This window comes from Pipistrellus hanaki, assembly GCF_964339955.1.
Source record: "Pipistrellus hanaki genome assembly, chromosome: 11".
NCBI lineage: Eukaryota > Metazoa > Chordata > Mammalia > Chiroptera > Vespertilionidae > Pipistrellus > Pipistrellus hanaki.
Window position 1 is genome coordinate 65,267,036 of NC_140513.1, and position 18,497 is coordinate 65,285,532.

General features: G+C 54.1%; 1 protein-coding gene across 4 annotated transcripts in view; it reads left to right on the forward strand.

Moving 5' to 3' along the window:
• SLC35D2 (solute carrier family 35 member D2) overlaps positions 1 to 2,576 on the forward strand; it is a 60,508-nt gene extending 57,932 nt beyond the window's left edge. For all 4 annotated transcript variants that reach the window (XM_084898987.1, XM_084898988.1, XM_084898989.1 and 1 more), the window contains 2 exons: positions 786 to 868; positions 1,943 to 2,576. In XM_084898987.1, the coding sequence (XP_084755113.1) occupies positions 786 to 868; positions 1,943 to 2,045 (186 nt within the window). In that variant the 3' untranslated portion in view covers positions 2,046 to 2,576. The remainder of the gene's footprint in view (positions 1 to 785; positions 869 to 1,942) is intronic.
• The last annotated feature ends 15,921 nt before the right edge of the window (positions 2,577 to 18,497 follow it).

Below are 18,497 nucleotides of genomic sequence, written 5' to 3' on the forward strand. Positions count from 1 at the left end.
GTGATCTTTGGCTCTGTGGACTAATGAGTTTGCCGACCACTGGTCTCACCCATGAAACAGAGGGAGGACGAGCTAATTGCAGAAGGGGAGGCACATTCTGCTGTTTTCACTGGGGGCGGTGCAGGGGCGTGGGCCGGGGAAACGGGTCAGAAAGCGTGGCCGTGAACCATGGCCACGTTCCCGCACTCGCCGAGACGCCCTGTCGTCTGGGTTTCCCGGGGGAATCTGCCCACGAAGAGAGCCACTGTGAAGACAGCCGCTCCATGGCCAGTGCCCCGCTCCCCGGGGGCCTGGGCGCGGCGTGCGGGCCGGCAGCGGAGCGCACACACGGCCAGGAGCACCGGGCCTGTCCTCCTCCACGGCTGCTCTGTTTCCTCCTCACGTGGACGGGTGGGGAGGCTCGTGGGCCCGCTGTCCGCACTGCCGGAGGCCTGTGGCACGCTGGGCAGAGCGCGGCGGGGAATGGACGAGACGCCTCTGATCCGTTCACGTTCAGGGTCAATAGAAGGAAAGTTCACAACCCAGTGATGGCAGAGAGATGGGCTCTGGGAAGTGGATTATTACAGACTCCTGCCTCTTCTTCCTGTGTGTGAAGCACGAAGGATGCCACGTCACAGTTCCCTTCATTTGTTTAGTATGCAATGGATTTCTGTTCGTCCAGCATTCTGTGAGCACCTCCTATGTGCAAAGCAACTAAAATTGTTCATTTCAGACCTCACCTTAGACATGCATCTCCCCCCTAAACTCTGCACTTTTACAACGAGCGGCCCTCTCTTCCCCTGCAGAACGTGTCCGTTGCCTACATTGGGATGCTCCTCGGCGGAGACTACGTTTTCTCCGTGTTAAACTTCATTGGGTTAAATATCTGGTAAGTGGGGGGTTTCAGGGAACTCATTTTTGCAAAATATGAATTGGTAAACGTCTGACTGACCCATAATAAAAGTGTAATATGCAAATTGACCCATCGGCCGAACAGCAGAATGACGGTCAGGATGACGGCGCTGTGACACGCACTGGCGCCAGGCCAGCCACGGCGGGTGCGCTGCGGTTGGTTGGGGGGCTCCCCTGCCATCGCCCCACGATCGCCCGGCAGAGGGAGGCCCAGGCCAGCCAAGTGACCACACCCCATGCCTGTCACCTGCAGAGGGAGGAGACCAGTAACGGGCGGGGGGGCGCGGGGACAGAACCACACAGATGACAAGCAGTGGCAGCGGCGGGGGCGGGGCCGGCTGCCAGCAGCCGGGGGAAGGGTGCGGGGAGGAGAAGGAAAGCTCCGAGAGGCCCTGATCACCGGCCAGGCCTAGGGACCCTACCCGAGGGGGCCCGGATTGGGAGAGGGCACAGGCCTAGCTGAGGGACCCCCCTCCTCCCTGTGCACGGATTTCGTGCACTGGGCCTCTGGTGTGTTATACGCGAAGGAGTAGGTGTTTTGACATGCCAGTTTCTAAGATAATTTCGCTTAAACCACTCGGTTCATCTGCTTCCCCTCGAGTGCCATGAGTGATGAACCTTCCAGGGCTGAGGTCGGCTCTAATCCACACACCTTCCTCCCGGCAGAGCCCGCGGTCTGCCTCCCCCTGCGCGGTGGCCGCAGTAACCTCGGGCGCCATCGGAGCGCCACGGGCTGGGGACAGCGGGAGGGAGACCGAAACGCTTTCAAAGGGCACGCTGGGTCCCAGACATGGGGCGCTATTTTAGGGTGATAAGGTACAGTGTATTCAGTAATAACCAAGCGCTTATTTTCTCAACAAAGTTCTGTATTAGAGTTGATCTACGTTTTTTTTTCGGCCCCAAAAGATTTCTGAGCTAAGAGGGGTAATTCTCATCAAGTAACCTAAAAGCAGGGATAAAGCCGGCTGGGGGTTCCCTTCTGAGGGAGCTGACCGAGCTGACGGAGCTGAGCAGCCGCGGGCGCTCTCCATCTCCCTCCCTCTCCCTGCAGCATGGCGGGCGGCCTGCGGTACTCCTTCCTGACCCTGAGCGGCCAGCTCCGGCCCAGACAGCCAGCGGATGAGGAGAGCGGCCCCCCGGACGTGAAGGCTTAGACGCTGGGCAGCATCGCGGGCTCTGACCTTGGACGTGGGCCGCCTTCTGGTTAAAGCAGGAAAAGGAACATCTGCCAAACGCAAAGAGAACTACCTCGCGGGCACTGCCCAGTGAGCCCCGCCGCCCGGAGGACTGTCCTCTGGCAAAGCCTCGCGGGCCCAAAGGGAATCTCGGAATAAGCCAGTGGGTACTGGCTCCCCCCCCCCCCCGACCCCCCGTGTCTCCCCGGAGGGGGCGGGTGGCCGCCCTCTGCTGTCCAGGGACTGCAGGTGCCTGAGGAGGTGCCAGGTGCTGGGAGGAGGTGCCAGGCGCTTTCTCACCAGCACCTTGGCATCATGGCAAAGGTCCCAGCCCAAGCAGCGCCTTGCAAACAGGTGCGTCTTTATTTTCACAAAATTATCCTATTTTCACAAAAATTATCCAATCAACTGCCAGTACAATCACCCGTTCGCTTCCATTCCGTCTTACACGCTGGTATCTTCCAGCCGTCGAAGTGAAATAAAAAATAACCCATGCGCACGCCTCCTGCTGTGTGTGACACTCCGGTGGTGGCCAGGCTGGAGGAGGGTCAGCTTTTCCCGGCCGGAGGGGACTCCTGCTCCTCGTAGGGTAGGGGTGTCGAACTCAATCAGAGAAGGGGCCAAAATCTAAAATCCAGCCGAAATCGCGGGCCGAATGGTTTACTGAACAGTCATAAACTGACAATGTCATAAACTGACAGTGGAGTGCAGTGATGACAGCGCGTTGCGGGCCACATTGCAAGGCCTGGCGGGCTGGATTTGGCCCGCGGGCCTTATGTTTGACACATGTGTCGTAGGGTCTGTGTGGGGAAAGTCACAGCACAGCCCGGGGGACACACCACCAGGCCGCGCGTGCCCGTGACGCCTCAGCGGGCCAGCTCCCTCCAGTGTGTCCAGGGGCCGTGACTCTCAGACCGCGTGGACTTGAGCCACAGGCCCATTTCCTTCCCTCAGCCCGCCGGCCCGGCCCTGGGTGTGGGAAGGCCCCCCTCGTGCATGCGCGTTATTTCCACTCCTCACCGTGAGGGGCCGGGTGCAGGCTCAGGCTGAGCTATGAGAGCCCTGCCCTCCAGCCCTGTATCTGCTGCCCACCCCGCCCGCCAGGCCAGGCCTTTCCCTCCCCGCCGGCTCTAACTGCCTGCGTTTTTGGGAGCTAAGCCGGATGTGGCCAGGGCAGCAAACGAAGGAATGATTGTGCTGATGTGTTGTGCCAACTTAAAATTTTTACACTGTAAAATACACACAAAATGCACTCTCTCAGCCATTTCTGAGCGCCCCGTTCAGCAGTGCTCAACATATTCACACGTGGTTCCGCCGATCTCGGACCTTTCTCGCCTTGCAAACGGAAACTGTGTCCCTTACCCAGCGACTCCCGGGCCCCTTCTCCGAAGGAGGCCGCGGCCTGCTCCCCGCCTGCGGGCGCTGGGCCTTCCCCGCCCCCGGGAGGGGTCACACAGCGTCCGCCTCCCGGGACGGCTCGTTGCACTCGGGAGAAGGGGGCCCAGTGCTGGCTGCGGGGCACAGGCCACGTCTGCTCGCCCACCAGCGGCCCGTGGCTTTGCGCTTCCTGGCCACGAGTGGACATTGCTGCTGTGAGCCTCGGTACACCCTGTCTTTGAGACCGTGCTTTCAGTTCTTTCTGGATATCATTTTTAACCCTTATTTATTGATTTTTAGAGGAAAGGGAGTGAGATGGAGAGAAACACCACTTGTTCCACTTGCTGTGCACTCAGTGGTGCTTCTTGTGTGAGCCCTGACCCGGGCGGCGCCCGCAGCCTTGGCGTATTGAGATGGCGCTCCAACCGGCGGGGCTCTCTTCGCTGGTCAAAGTAAAGCCCGCTTCCTCTGCCGAGGAGCACCTCTGACACCAAATGTGCGTGCCTTCTGTCACCCCCGCCATTCTCCAGCTATCTGGACGCCGGTGACACTTCCTGCAGCCGCACAGACCCCGCAGCCAACACAGGCCCCGCAGCCGGCACCGACCCCGCAGCCGGCACCTACCCCGCAGCTGGCACAGGCCCCGCAGCCAACACAGACCCCGCAGCCGGCACAGACCCCGCAGCCGGCACAGACCCCGCAGCCGGCACCTACCCCGCAGCCGGCACAGGCCCCGCAGCCAACACAGACCCCGCAGCCGGCACAGGCCCCGCAGCCAACACAGACCCCGCAGCCGGCACAGACCCCGCAGCCGGCACCTACCCCGCAGCCGGCACAGGCCCCGCAGCCAACACAGGCCCCGCAGCCGGCACAGGCCCCGCAGCCAACACAGACCCCGCAGCCGGCACAGACCCCGCAGCCGGCACCTACCCCGCAGCCGGCACAGGCCCCGCAGCCAACACAGACCCCGCAGCCGGCACAGGCCCCGCAGCCGGCACAGGCCCCGCAGCCAACACAGACCCCGCAGCCGGCACAGGCCCCGCAGCCAACACAGACCCCGCAGCCGGCACAGACCCCGCAGCCGGCACCTACCCCGCAGCCGGCACAGGCCCCGCAGCCAACACAGACCCCGCAGCCGGCACAGGCCCCGCAGCCGGCACAGGCCCCGCAGCCAACACAGACCCCGCAGCCGGCACAGACCCCGCAGCCGGCACCTACCCCGCAGCCGGCACAGGCCCCGCAGCCGGCACCTACCCCGCAGCCGGCACAGGCCCGCAGCCGGCACAGGCCCCGCAGCCAACACAGACCCCGCAGCCGGCACTGACCCCACAGTCAGCACAGACCCCGAAGCTGGCACAGACCCCACAGGGTGAGGGCCTAGTCCCTCCACACCGCTCCCCACCCCCTTCAGAGGCCAACCCCAAGTCCCCAACCAGTGCTTCTGACTAACCAGCCACAACCGGGGCTGTCCTCTCCCTCCGGCTCAATAGTTTGCTGGAACAGCTCACAGAGGGCAGAGACGGCCTTACTTTCTCTTCCCGGTTGATTACAAAGGACACAGGCACAGCCAAAGGGAGGAGGGGCCCAGGGCAGGGATGTGGGAGCCGGTGGCGGGGCCAGCCCTCTGTGGGCCTCCTTTGCCCGCACACACAGCAATGGGCACAGCAATGGGCACAGCAATGGGCACAGCAATGCGCTCACCGAGCCCCACCGAGCGGCTGCGCTCCTCTGAGCCTTGGGCACATGGCCCACGGCTGCCCACCTCCCAGCCCTGGCACAGGGCACAGGGCTTCCCGTGTCCGCACATCTGCCCAGCACTTGCCTTCCTATTGTTTTCTTGGCTGCAGCCATGCCAGGGGGCTGAGGGGCAGTCTCGTGGTCTGGATTTGCATTTCCCTGGTGACTCCTGATGTTGAGCGCCATTTCAAGTCCTCACTGAGCATCTGCATGTCTTCTCCGGAGGAAGGTCTGCTCACCTCCCTCGCACGTGTTTGAACCGGGTTGTTCTTTGTTGTTGAGTTGTCGGAGTTCTTTATTGGTCCAGTTTTTTTTTCTTTTCTTTACTTTTAAAAGGCTGGTGGAGTGTGACCCTGGGCTCCCAGGCTGTGTAACCAGCATCCATTTTTTAGTGACAAGAAACAAAAACAAGCTTTTGCTTTCCTCCAAAAATGTTTTCTAAGTTTTATTTTTAGAATTCCTAAAGGAAACTGCTCCTGTGTTTTTCCAGTTTCAGTTCAGCCGCCTCTGTTTTCATAGCTGGGCTGGCTGGGAAGGGGGCTCTTCCTGGCTGTTTTCCTTTGCAACCACCCGAACACCTCTCCTTGCCTTTTCTTCAGCCCCCTTTCCTTTTCACCTGTGCGGGCAGACGCCTGCTTCCCTGTGCCCAGCAGGGGGCACCTGAGCGCAGCCGGGCAGCCCTGGTACCTGGCCTGAAACGCCATTTCTGGGTCCCGGGCCCCGAGGTGGCAGCTCCAGTCTGGCTTCTACATGACGCGAGCTGAGGGCACTGGACGTGGGGAGGCGGTTCTGAGGACCCATGAGCTCCAAGGAACCTCAAGCAGAAAACAATCCCTTAGGCCCCCGTTGCCTCTTTGTCACTAAAAATCCATAAAAACCACTCTGGGCCTGGGACACACAAAACGGCCCTCGTTATTTTGCTCACTTCGGCTAGTGTCCTGCTCCTAACAGCAACTTATTGTTTACTTGGGGTTTTCTGTTGTTTTAATATTTTTCTGTATATTAAATATATCTCAAGTACAGGGCACTGGAGTTTTGCTTCAGTAATAGAACCTAGTGTGGAAACGAAGTTTTTGTAGATTACGTAGTTCATATATTACATAGTACATACATAATCATGTATTATATATAACCATCCACATTACAGCTTTTTCTTAGATCTCCCTGTGTTTATTTTCTGTGCCCTCAGGAAAATGATGAAGACGGTACATGCATGCCAATAATTTCAGAGTCTTTAGTTACTTTCTTCCTTTTGCACAATCACTTCAACTGCTCAGTCCTGGGGTGTGCTGTGTCCGCCTAGCGAGTCACCTCTGTGTTCTGCGCGTGGAGATGCGTTCTTGTGCCGAGACTTGCCCAGGGTCAGCACCAGCCCGGGAGTTTTCTGGAAACCAAGGGCGCCCAGCAGCTCCTAATCTCCACATTTCCGTCCTCGGATCCCGAAGCACCTGGAACAGACAGCGAGGCCCTTTGGGATGTCCCCAAGCTGCTGCTGGGGACTCCGCGGGCCGGGAAGTGCCATTTGTGTGGTGCTGACTTCTATGCAGGGGGAAGGGAGAGGGATAGAGCGTTAGAAACATCGATGAGAGAGAAACATCCATCAGCTGCCACCTGCATACCCCCTGGGGATGTGCCCGCAACCAAGATACATGCCCCTGACTGGAATCCAACATGGGACCCTTCAGTCCACAGGCTGATGCTCTATCCATTGATCCAAACCCGTTAAGGCTAGAATCTGCATTTTAACCCGGGATTTCAGAAGCGCTACCCTGGGCCATTGGCCTAGACCCATGGTCGGCAAACTGCGGCTCGCGAGCCACATGAGACTCTTCGGCCCCTTGAGTGTGGCTCTTTCACAAAATACCATGGCCTGGGCGACTCTATTTTGAAGAAATGGCATTAGAAGATGTTTAGGTTTAAAAAAATTGGGCTCTCAAAAGAAATTTCAATCTTTGTACTGTTGATATTTGGTTCTGTTGACTAATGAGTTTGCCGACCACTCGCCTAGTACCAGGGGTTCTTAACCTGGGCTAGGGGGGTTGGTGAACTTGCATAGGAAAATGATACATCTTGATTCCTCAAAAAAATATTTTATTTGAACGTAGGCAAAAAACACAGTAGTACTAGCTGTACTTGTTTATCAATAGAAGTTGGGATATTTTCTTATCACCTGTAGCTTTTTTTTTTTTTTTTTTTTTTTTAAAATAATTTATGCCCTACTCTGTGTTTTGGTAGTTTTTAGAGCCTCCACTAGTCCTTGTTATTTAATTTGTTCATAAAGAAGGATGTTTTAGGAGGTCCTATTTAGAAAAGAGTGTGATAACACTTTAGAAGGGGTTTCCTTTGTCATCTTTCGTATTTATTTTATGCACTTAAAATTATTCAGGGAAGGAGACTATAGCCTTTGTTAGACTGCCGTTGTGGCCTCCAGCACAGAAAAAAAGGAAGGACCCTGCATTAGGGGGAGGAAAAGTCCAGATTGTTTTCTCAGAAATGGTTCAATTTTCGGGTGAGTCCAGTGGAGGTTGCTGTCTGAATGGGTGCAAATGAGCCTGGGCCTTCTTTTGCATCTGACATGGGGCGGGGGGGGGGGGGGGGGGGGGAAGCATCTTCCAGCCCATGGTGTCAGCTGTCTGCACCAGAGGGAGGCAGGGAGGGAGAGAGGGAGGGAGGGAGGAAGAAGGCAGGCTTCACTGTTTCCTCATTCCAAGATGAGAACAGGGATGGGGTCTGCAGTGTCTGCATAGAACTTGATTGGTGGTCAGGTTCTGCGCCTGCTCCTGGCCTGTGAGCTAACCGGCCAGGAGTGTGGGCTGACTGTGAACCCACTTCCCAGGGGAACCAGCAAAACCAAAGACGACTATAAAACATTTAAGATCTCTTGAAATTGTCCTAATGCAGCAAAGGGAGAACATTAATTCAAGAAAACCTGGTAAGACTTGGTAAGAACAGGGAGGGGCTGTGGCATTTGAGTCTTGCCCCAGCCCCTACCCAGCTTGGTGGAGGCCCCTCCCAGGTGGGTGTGGCCAAGAAGGCGGGCTCCTTCTCTTCTCAGCTCCCAATGGATGCCACCTCAGCGGAACAGGCGGGCCGGCCGCCAGCCTTTCTCATCTCCAAGGTGAAGAGGCTCAATGACTGTCGTGCAGCTGAAGGATAGGGCCCTCCTCCACCAAGCCTGGACCCATAGGCTGGAGGCTCTCCCTCAGGGGCAGTAGCCAAGATACTGGTTCCCGGTCACCCTCACCCCAACCTGATGGTGGGGCAGAGGCTCCACACTGGGGAGTGGCACGTGGACAAGACCAGAGGAGGCGGCTACCAGGCTGGCCCCCAGAGGAGCAGGTCAGAGACTTTTCCCAGGAGAGGCAGGCTGTGCAGTAAAGAATTTAACCTCTTTTCAAAAAGATGTCTGCTTGGCCCTGGGCTTCTGGGAGACCATCCTGATCAGCATGTGAGGGCTGATGGAAGTGCCATTGCTGACCTGGGGACTGCGGGTGACTGGCGATGGGGGCTGGCCTCACCTGAGTGGGGGCTGGCCACCCCCGAGAGGTCAGTCCTGTGGGTTAGGGTGGGGCTGTGGGTGATGCCTGGGGGTGCTGTTTTTGTTGACTGAGGTCGCCATTGAGCAATCGGTCCTGCCCGTGTAACGGAGCCACGAGGGAAAACGCTGTGACATGATCCCCACTCTGAACACGAGGCCCAGGGGAGCGGCCCTGGTCGGAGGACTCCACGCCCGTGCTCACCTCTGGGTGCTGGGGAAGGCGTGTGTCCTGACTCCACGGAGAGCAGTGGCTGCTCCAATTAGGTACTTCCTCAGACTCCGCTCTGCGCTCTCTTAGCCCTTGTGGCATGCTGATGGAAACCTGTTCTGAAAAGTTGGCCTTTTGGGGAGACTAAAAATCACTTGGCAAATTTTAAAGAAGTGCCCCCAGGGACTTGGGGTTTTTGTTCAGGTAGGACAATGCCTTTAGACTGAGTTGCTCATGCATTTTCATCGAAAACTTGGGGTCCTGGTCAGAAGAGATGGGGGTGGATAGTGTCCCCAGGTGTGTAGTGTTGAATGGGATGGTCTAGTCCTTGTGCATTTTATCTGTGAAACCAACCGAGGACATTCTGCGGTCTAGACCAGGGGTCTGCAACCTTTAAGACATAAAGAGCCACTTGGACCCGTTTCCGAAGAAAAAAAAACCTGGGAGCCGCAAAACCATTGCAACATTTAAAACAAATATAACACTGCATATATTGTTTCTTACCTTAATGCTATATACCGGATCGTGCAGTTAGCTGTCAATCTGAAGAAAAAAAGGACTTTTTCACTTAACAATGTAAAATATATTTTTGCAAATTAATAGCTAATTAAAATATTTAATTTACCTGGTTAATGGGATTTTTGCTCCTAAACCTCAGTGCACAGTGTCAGCACATCAGGGCTGTAAGACGTTACCTTCATTTTCACACAGGCTTGCAAGTTGTCGGAGCCGCGGTAAAGCTTCTAAAGAGGCGCAAGAGGCTCTGGAGCAGTAGGTTGCCGACACCTGGTCTAGATGATTGGCATTTTCTAACGGTGGCCTATTCTTCTGTTGTGATGGTACCTTCTGGCATCAGATAGACTGGGTTTGCAGCCAAGCCCTCCCAATTAAAACAAATAAACAAATAGATTTATTGAGGTTTCATTTAAACACTATACCATTTACCGGTTGTAAAGTGTATGATTTAATGATTTTTTAGGTAAATTTTTAGAGTTGTGCAACCATCACCAGGTAGGTCTGGAAGGTTTTCCTCAGCCTCTGGGTGACAGCTGAACTCACCTCCCTCTCTTCGCACCCGATTCAACTGCAAGGGTAAGAGCCGCCCCGCCACCTCCGGAGTCGTGGTCTTTCTCAGAGGCCCCATCTGCATCCCTCACGCTGGGAGTTCAACTTCAAGAAGCAGGGCAGACACCCCCTTGTCTGTCTGCGTGTGTCCATGCTGGTCCCCAAGTCCTGTGAGGGCAGGGACCCTGCGTGTGTGCAAGGTGTGCTCATTCCCCTCCAGCCATTTCCGCAGACGGAGGTGTCCATGGTCCCTGAGGGCCCCATCCTCCTGTCTGGTCGTCCTGCCCTGTGCGCTGGCATGCAGCTGACCTGTGCCTAGCATGTTGGAGTGAGTAGGGGCTGTGGTGGGAGGGGAAGCGCATGGCAGACAGTGACTGTTGGGTGGAATTACTGAAGTCCTGGGGCATGCGAAGTACACGGCACACTTTATAGATGAAAAAGGAAACAGTTGGGAAGGATGGCAAAAAGCCGTTGTAAGGAATAAAGCAATGAGGGCATGTGCCAGAGGATAGGGGAGGCTTGGGGAAGGTCAATAGGGGAAAAGGAGACATATGTGCTGCTACCAGAAACAGCAAATGACACGCAGGTGTGAAAGATGATGAAAAACGCGGCTCAACAAACCACTCTTCCTTCATGCCAGGGTTTGACGAGTCGAGTCACAAAGGGCCCGTCCCCAGCCGGCGCTAAACGCTGGTTTCGAGCTTGGCAGGCTAAGAAGCCGACTCTTCAGTAGCCGCCCCCAACACCAAATTGGCCAATGAGGGGAGAGGCGGGGCACCCGGGACGCCACTGAGTGTGCTTGGCCAAGCTAGCCTGGAGCATCGGACGTCACAGGAAGTCAGGTGGAGCCCGCAATGATCTGCGCAGAGAGCACTAAAAGTGATCCTGTGCGCCAAGCCTTTAAAGGCGGCCAGGTTAATGATTTTTACACTTAGAGCGACACAGCTTGCGCTTCCATTTGACCTGGCTTCTTACAGCTCCGCTTCATAGAACATCTCCTATCGTTGCGCTTTATGTAAGGTGTCTTTGATCACGTAAAACCCTATATATTGTTCTAGTTTTACCGTCCCAGCATGTCCTAGAAACCGCGGTGTGTTGTGGGTGCAGCATGCAAAAGACCGGGCAGACGCAGCCCCGCCCCCCGGCACGCAGGGCGAGGGGGCGGGGCCGCCGCGGGCACCCCGCGTTCCTCTGGGCACAGAAGGGCCGCGGGGGCGGGAGGTGGCGGAGGCGGGGAGGAGGCGGGAGGCGGCCGGGAGCCGCCCTCGGGGGCCCCCGGGCCGTGAGGGCGCGACTCTAGGCGTCCAGTTGGAGCACGCGGCCCCCAGAGCCCCGGGGCCGGGACCCAGCGGCGGCGGCCCTGCCCCGGCGCTCGGACCCGCACCTCCAACCTAAACCCCAACCTGCTCTTCCACGCGCGACCGGCTCTTCCACGGGCTCCTGTTGCTCCTGTTCACGATGGCCGCCACCTCCTGGCGGCTCCTGCCGCCTTCTCTTCCCGTTTTTCAAGGTGACCCTGTTCCCGACCTCTGACTCTTGACCAATGGCCGGACCCACCCCCAGACCTGTAACCTCTGACCCCGATCCCGCCCTGGTCAGCCAACCCCTTTCAGCGGGAGGTCTAGACCGGGTCTGTTCCTGGGGTGCCCTCCCCTTTAGTCTGCGCCCTAGCTCCCACCCCCTACCTGACCCTTCACCCTGTGGGTGGTACCGCATCCCGACTCCAGGAGCCCCCATCCTCTGCAGGCAGCACCCACGCGGCCTCAGCCTTGCTCTGATGGCCCGATTCCCAAGGCCTGGAGCCCGTGTGGCCTGCCCAGGACCCTGCCAGCCCTACTGTGCCACGTGGGGTCCTCAGCCTTGGGAAGACACCTTCTTACCCCCCCTCCCCCCCCCCCATCCTGCCCTCTCTAATTTGACTTTCTAATAAATATTATTTCACACGTTTGCATACTGGTTGTAGTGTTTCTCTGTTTAATTTTCTGCTCATGTCTTTTAGCGCCAAGATGTTCTTTGACCTTTGTCCGTGATCTTCTGGCCTGAATCTGGGGCCCCCTTTGGGCTCCCTTCCCTCTCTGCAAGTTCTACCAGCTGCTTTGCATTTCTACTGGTCTCCACACACACACACACCCCCTCCCCTCCACTCTGTGAACTTGGACATTGGGTCCTGTTTACTTCTTTACATGGCCCAGTCCTTTCTCCTCCAACACCAGACATGGGGATGTTGAGGTTAAGTACATAGATTTGTCTCTCTAATCTGAGGTCTTACACGTGTAGTCCAGGGGCCAACTTCTTACCACATGGGCAGGCCTTTCTAAGACCAAAACAAGTGCTGGAAGAACCGCCTGCCCTAAGGTTACCTGACCAGAACCTTTCACCTGATTGGTGTATGAAAGACATGACCACGCTGGGGGAATGCTCACATGAGAACATGGCAATCACCACAGGCCTGTTGCCCAATAAAGCAGCCATGTTCCACTGGTGCCCATCCCAATCCCATTCCACTGCTGGTGCCCATCCATCCCATCCCAATCCCATTTCACTGCTGGTGCCCATCCCAGTCCCATTGCACTGCTGGTACTCATCTAATCACTCCACTGCTGGTGCTCATCCCAGCCCCATTGCACTGCTGGTGCCCATCTAATCACATTCCACTGCTGGGGGCCACCCACCTGAAGGGTAAGGGTGGCAGCAAAGTGAGTGGAAGCTGCAGCGCTTTAATTTATTTGCAAACCCCACAGGCCAGCTGAAGTCTTCCTAACTGCGAATTGACCCAGCATTTCTCCGCAGGTCCTCTGCCCTCACCACCCAATCTGTATTGTCCACATGGCAATGTTTTCATTCCTGCTGCGTCACTGCCCCAGCTAAGGTGAGCCCTGTGACCCGGAGGTAACAATGTCCCTTTTTATGGCACTGCGCTCTGATTTCCTAGGACAAGGCACCCCTTTAGCTAATCCGAATAGTGTTTGTTGCTGATTCCTACTGTAAAGATGAAAAAGGGAATGTCCAAGCTGGTGGTGCCCTTACTACCCACATGAAATACTCGGAAGGGGGAACCTCCCTGAGCTCCACCAGCCCAGAGGGACACGTTGCTAACGTGACTGTCATGACAGAGGGTGTGCTGTGAGGTCCTCCAGGATCTTGGAATGTTACGGAAACAAAGGGGTTTTCTTATGTTTATAAAGACCCCAGTAAAAAATGGGCAGCAATGAGGGCATATCCCCAGTAGGGGGTGTGCAAGAGGCAGCTGATCGATGACTCTCTTTCATCGATGTTTCTAACTATCTCCCTTTCTCTCTGTGAAAAATCAATAAAATACATTTTTTAAAAAATGGGCAGCAATGCCCTGGCCAGTGTGGCTCAGTTGGTTGGGTGTCATCCTGTGCACCAAAAGGGTGCTGGTTGATTTCCATTCAGGGCATATGCCTGAGTAGCAGACTCCATCCCTGATGGATGGCTTGCAGGAGGCAACCCATGGATGTCTCCCTCCCCTTCCCCGCCTCCTTCCTTTCTGCTTACCCCTCTTTTCTCCCCCTCCCCCCATTCCTCTATCTCTAAAAACCAATTAAAAAAATCTTAAAGAAAGAAGGGCAGCCAGTAAACAGCTACTCTCCCACCTTCGGAAAGGACTGTCACCCACCCTGAGGCTCAGGCCGGAAGGACAGCGCCTGCTGCTGCAGAAAGGCCCCAGCTGACTTGCATGCCAGGCAGCAGCCCAGGACCTGTCATGGCTGTGACACATGTGGCTAAAGTCTCTTCTGCTTCTGCAAACACAGGCCCAGACTGTTGCCTTACATACTTGGAATTATCACCGCTCCTATCGCCCTCAACCATCAGGCAAGGTTGAGAGAACTAATGGGATGCTCAGACTTAAAAATCTCTTAACTTGCTGAAGCTACTAGAAGCCTGAGCTGTTGCCCTGGGTCTTGCTGTCTGTTTGTAGTAGCCCCTTTGGGAAATCAACACACTCCACATGCTAGCCACCCGCAGACAATGTGAACCGGTAAATGACTTTCTGCTGATTATACTGGTAAGTTGTTATGGGTTATACTACAGTCTTTCAACAGGTTAAAAAACTTCTCCAGACTTTGGCTCAGAGGATCCTGGTAGTCACGGTCGGGGACCTCGTGGCTGGGTGTTCTGGACATGCCATCAGAGGAAGACAGCCCTCGCCCCCCACTGCAGGGGACCGGACTGTACCGGATGCTGCTGACCACCAACACTGCCGCACACCAGCAGGCCCTGAGCCTGGGCTCTCCGTCTCCCAGGTGCTATCGCCAGCTGGTCCTGAACAGACAGACGCTGGAGACCTTGGGATCAGATTGACAAGGGAGAGAAGTAGCTGGATAAAGACTCCATCGTTTAACCACAAAACTGTTTACTTTCCCCGTTCTTTCCTTGACTCTGGCATTGGCCTAAAAAGATAATGTCCTCATCTATATACCTCAGGCCTCTGTTAAGGGGGTAACCTTTAGACTGCTAGATTCACCATCAGATATTCTGACCTGTCCCTGATGCTAAAGACTCCCTGCCACTCCCTGTGAGCAGTTTCTCTTCTACCCCAACGTCACTGCAGACTGTGACTGACTGCACCCCTCCAGCCCCAGAAGTCTCTTATCAAGGTCAGCCTTTATGGCCAGAACACCCAGGGCCCGTTTTCACCTTTCTCTAATGGTAACTGTACTTACCCAATTCGACATAAATGCTTACGTAAGTCCTAGTACGTTCGCCCCCCTATGTTCTCTTGATTATCTACACCACATCTGCCCCCAATCACAAAAAGATCTCACCAGCAGCTCCCATCTTTGCAAGGGGTTTTAGAACAACTTATATTTCGGGTTAGATCGACTTCCCAAATGAGCTGCAAACCTAACCGACCCGACCCGTGGCTTGAATGGGCAAATGTAACAATTCCTGCTAATGAATTCATTGACAATGCCAGCTCAAGGGCAATGGCTGTGCCCCAATAGGGTTTTCTTTGTGGTCATTATCATTCTCCCTGGGCCCATGAATGCCTAGATGGCTGGCACATAACTAAGCAACTCCTCTTCGGTTATTTGTGCCCTAAACCTCACAAATGAAGTGAGATACTTTACTGGTCAGTTCCCTTGAATTCACTTCATGGCGTTAGAAAAGACCTACCAGGAGGCATTCATGCCGCAGGCTTGCTTTGGCAGGGCCCTACGTCCCTGGTGAGGAGTAAGTGTAAATGAGGTTATGGTCAGGAACCTGTCCTGAACACTTGAAAATATTGCCAAATCCACTGCTAAGACAATAGCTGCCCAACAACGAAAAATTCGTAGATTCTCTGGTTAGAGTTGTTCTTGATTATCTTTTAGCTCAGTGGTTGGCAAACTCATTAGTCAACAGAGCCAAATATCAACAGTTCAACGATTGAAATTTCTTTTGAGAGCCAAATTTTTTAAACTTAAACTTCTTCTAAAGCCACTTCTTCAAAAGAGACTTGCCCAGGCCGTGGTTTTTGTGGAAGAGCCACACTCAAGGGGCCAAAGAGCCGCATGTGGCTCGCGAGCCACAGTTTGCCGACCACAGTTTTAGCTGTACAAGGAGGGCCTGTGCTGTAGCCAACTCACCTGCGAAGCCTGTAGTAACTCCTGTGGGGAAGGAAGCTAGAAGCCAGTTACACAGATCACTGAGCAAGCCACTTGGTTTACGAGGGTGACCCCAACAATGGAGTCTTTTCTTTCCTCACTTGGTTTTGAATGGTTTGGGTCGGGGGACATGCTCTGAAGTTCACTCCAAACGCTGGAGGGAATTATCCTGCTTATAATCAATGTTCTCCTTGATGTACTAAATTCTCCCCAAAGCTTTAAATGCATGTTCACAGCTGCTAACCACCGAGCAAATGCTCTCCTGAAGATGGGAACACTGGAAAAAGACGAAGAGAATGACTGACTAAAAAATTGTGAGATTCCAGTCATGACCTGTGAACACCACATCGAGGGTATAAAAGCTGTGGGAACACCAGAACTGGCAGCAGGTGGTAGTGAAGGTGCTGCTGGCTCCGATGAGATCCAATGATAGCGGGATTGCAGTGTGATGGTGGAGCAGGTGACCGGGAGGCACCAGGCCAAGGAGTGTGCAATCAGGGGCCTAATCAGAGCAGTAGCTGTGAGGGGCATGAGCCCCTTAAATTTAGATCACATCTTGCAGGCTGAGAGTTTGATCAAAGGGGTGGGAGAGGTTTTTTTTTTTTTTTAGGAAACAACAGATCCCAATGGAGTCACCTGTACTAATCCCCCAGTCAGCAAACCAAGGCTTCATATCTAACCTAACTGCAGTTTTAGCCTATCCCAGGAATGTAATATTTAACCAGTTAATTTGCATTAGCTGGTCAATACTAGTGAGGTAGTCTTCTGTCTTCCATAGGTAGATGAATTTGCCTGAGATAATCCAACCTTTGGTAGGAACTTCCTCTTTGAATAGTTGAATAAAGTCAATAAGATATTTGAACTTCCTCAGGTGATGTGTGTGTTTTTTTAACACTGGCATCTCTCACTTCCTCTCCGGGGCTCCGCTTCACCCACAGGTACTCACAAGTCACCTGATATACGGCCACACCTGAAGATGAGGGAGATTATACCCAAGGGCTTGATCAGTGGGCACAGGAGCCGATGGACAACACCCTCTACTTCTGTACGTGAGCCAGAAGAGACTGAGCTGCATCTTCCAGTTTCTCAGAGGCTTCCCAGCAGGATGGAACCTCAGTCACCCACAGCAGTGACCAGCTTAGGGTCACATCCGTGTCTTTTCATCTTGTTTGTCTCTGTTCAGTCTCCCAGTGCCAGCCCAACCCCTGCTCATTGGAGTCACTCCACAGAGTGATCGTCTTTACTAGGCCTTCGTATCAGGAAGAGCTCAGGCTCAGAAGGTCATGCTACCTATGTGTGGGTCTTTCCTTTTAGATTCCATCTCTCAATATAACATACTGTTACCCTATGTAATAAAAGCCTAATATGCAAATTGTCCCCTCTGGTGGGGTGGTCCTTCATTTGCTATGGCATGCATTGACTACCAGGGGGTGGTGTGGAACTAGGTGGGTGTCAGTGATAAGGTGCTGGCAGCAGGTGGTAGTGAAGGTGCTGCTGGCTCTGATGAGATCCAATGATAAGCGGGACTGCAGTACGATGGTTGAGCAGGTGACCGGGAGGCACCAGACCAAGGAGTGTGCAATCAGGGGCCTAATTGCCCTGCAGATGGCGATCAGCAATGGGGGTGGGCCTGCTGCCCAGCTCCCCTGTGCTAAGGGAGCCAGGTAGGGGGCCCAGCCCTGATTGATTGTCCTGCAGGCGGGATGGTGGAGCAGATGAAGGGGCAGTTCCAGGCTCCTGTGGGGTGTCAAGCAGAGCTGTGGTTCTGCAAGGCAGGGAGCATGAGCTGGGGTTGTGAGCCTGGGGGCACAAATGGGTCCAATCCCTGTAGGTCACTCTGAGGGACCCCATCCATGCATGAATTCATGCACCAGGACTCTAGTATATATCTTATCTAATAATGAGGGAATAATTGACCCTCACACCATAGCAAGAATGCAGCACTCACAGCCAATAAGGAAGGAATATGCTAATTGACTGCCCCACCCTCAAAGATGGCAGCATCCACAGCCATAAGATGGTGGTGCCCAGTCCCCTCAGCCCCCCAGCTGCCCAGGTCTGGCCCAAGGCACAGGCAAGCCTCGCATAGCAGCTGCCCAGCTGCCCAGGGCTGTCTGAGGCTCAGGTAATCAGGGCTGGCCAATGCTTGTATTGCCGGCAGTGGCAGCAGCAGAAGTGTGATGGAGCGTTGCCTTCCCCTGATCTCCGGGTTGCCTTTCACCCCTGAAAGCTCCCAGACTATGAGAGGCAGCAGGCCAGGCTGAGGGACACCCCACCCCCCCTCCAGTGCATGAATTTTCATGCACTGGGTCTCTAGTATATATATAAGCATTATATATATATATAAAGTTATAAAGAATATCTCCTTTTCTTTATAGCTCCTTCAAGTTAAGAAGCTTCAATTATCAGATTACCCCAGTTTCTCTTAGAGCAACATCTAAGAGATCCTCAATAGCTGGTAAAGAAAAGATCTTACATTTTTTTCAAGTTGGAAGTTATCATTTGGAGGGTTGCAGTGAACTTCTGTATTTTAGAATACAGAAACAACATTTTGATGAATCTTTTAGTGAACCTACCACTACATTATAGTATGATGTGAAGTAAAGGAAATGAACAAACAAAACAAAACAAATTGATGGATAGATGCAGAAAGCAGATTGGTGGTTACAAGAGGGGAAGTAGTCAGGAGGAGAACAAAATGGATAAATTTAGGTCTATTGTATGGTGACAGATGAAAACTAGACCTTTGGTGGTAACCATCCTATAGTGTATACAGATGTCGAATTATAGTGTTGTACCTCTGAAACTTATCCTAGTATAATGTTATAAGCCAATGCTATTAAAAAAAAAAAAAAAGAGCCCTTGCCATTCTGCGGATGGGGGGGGAGGGGGGG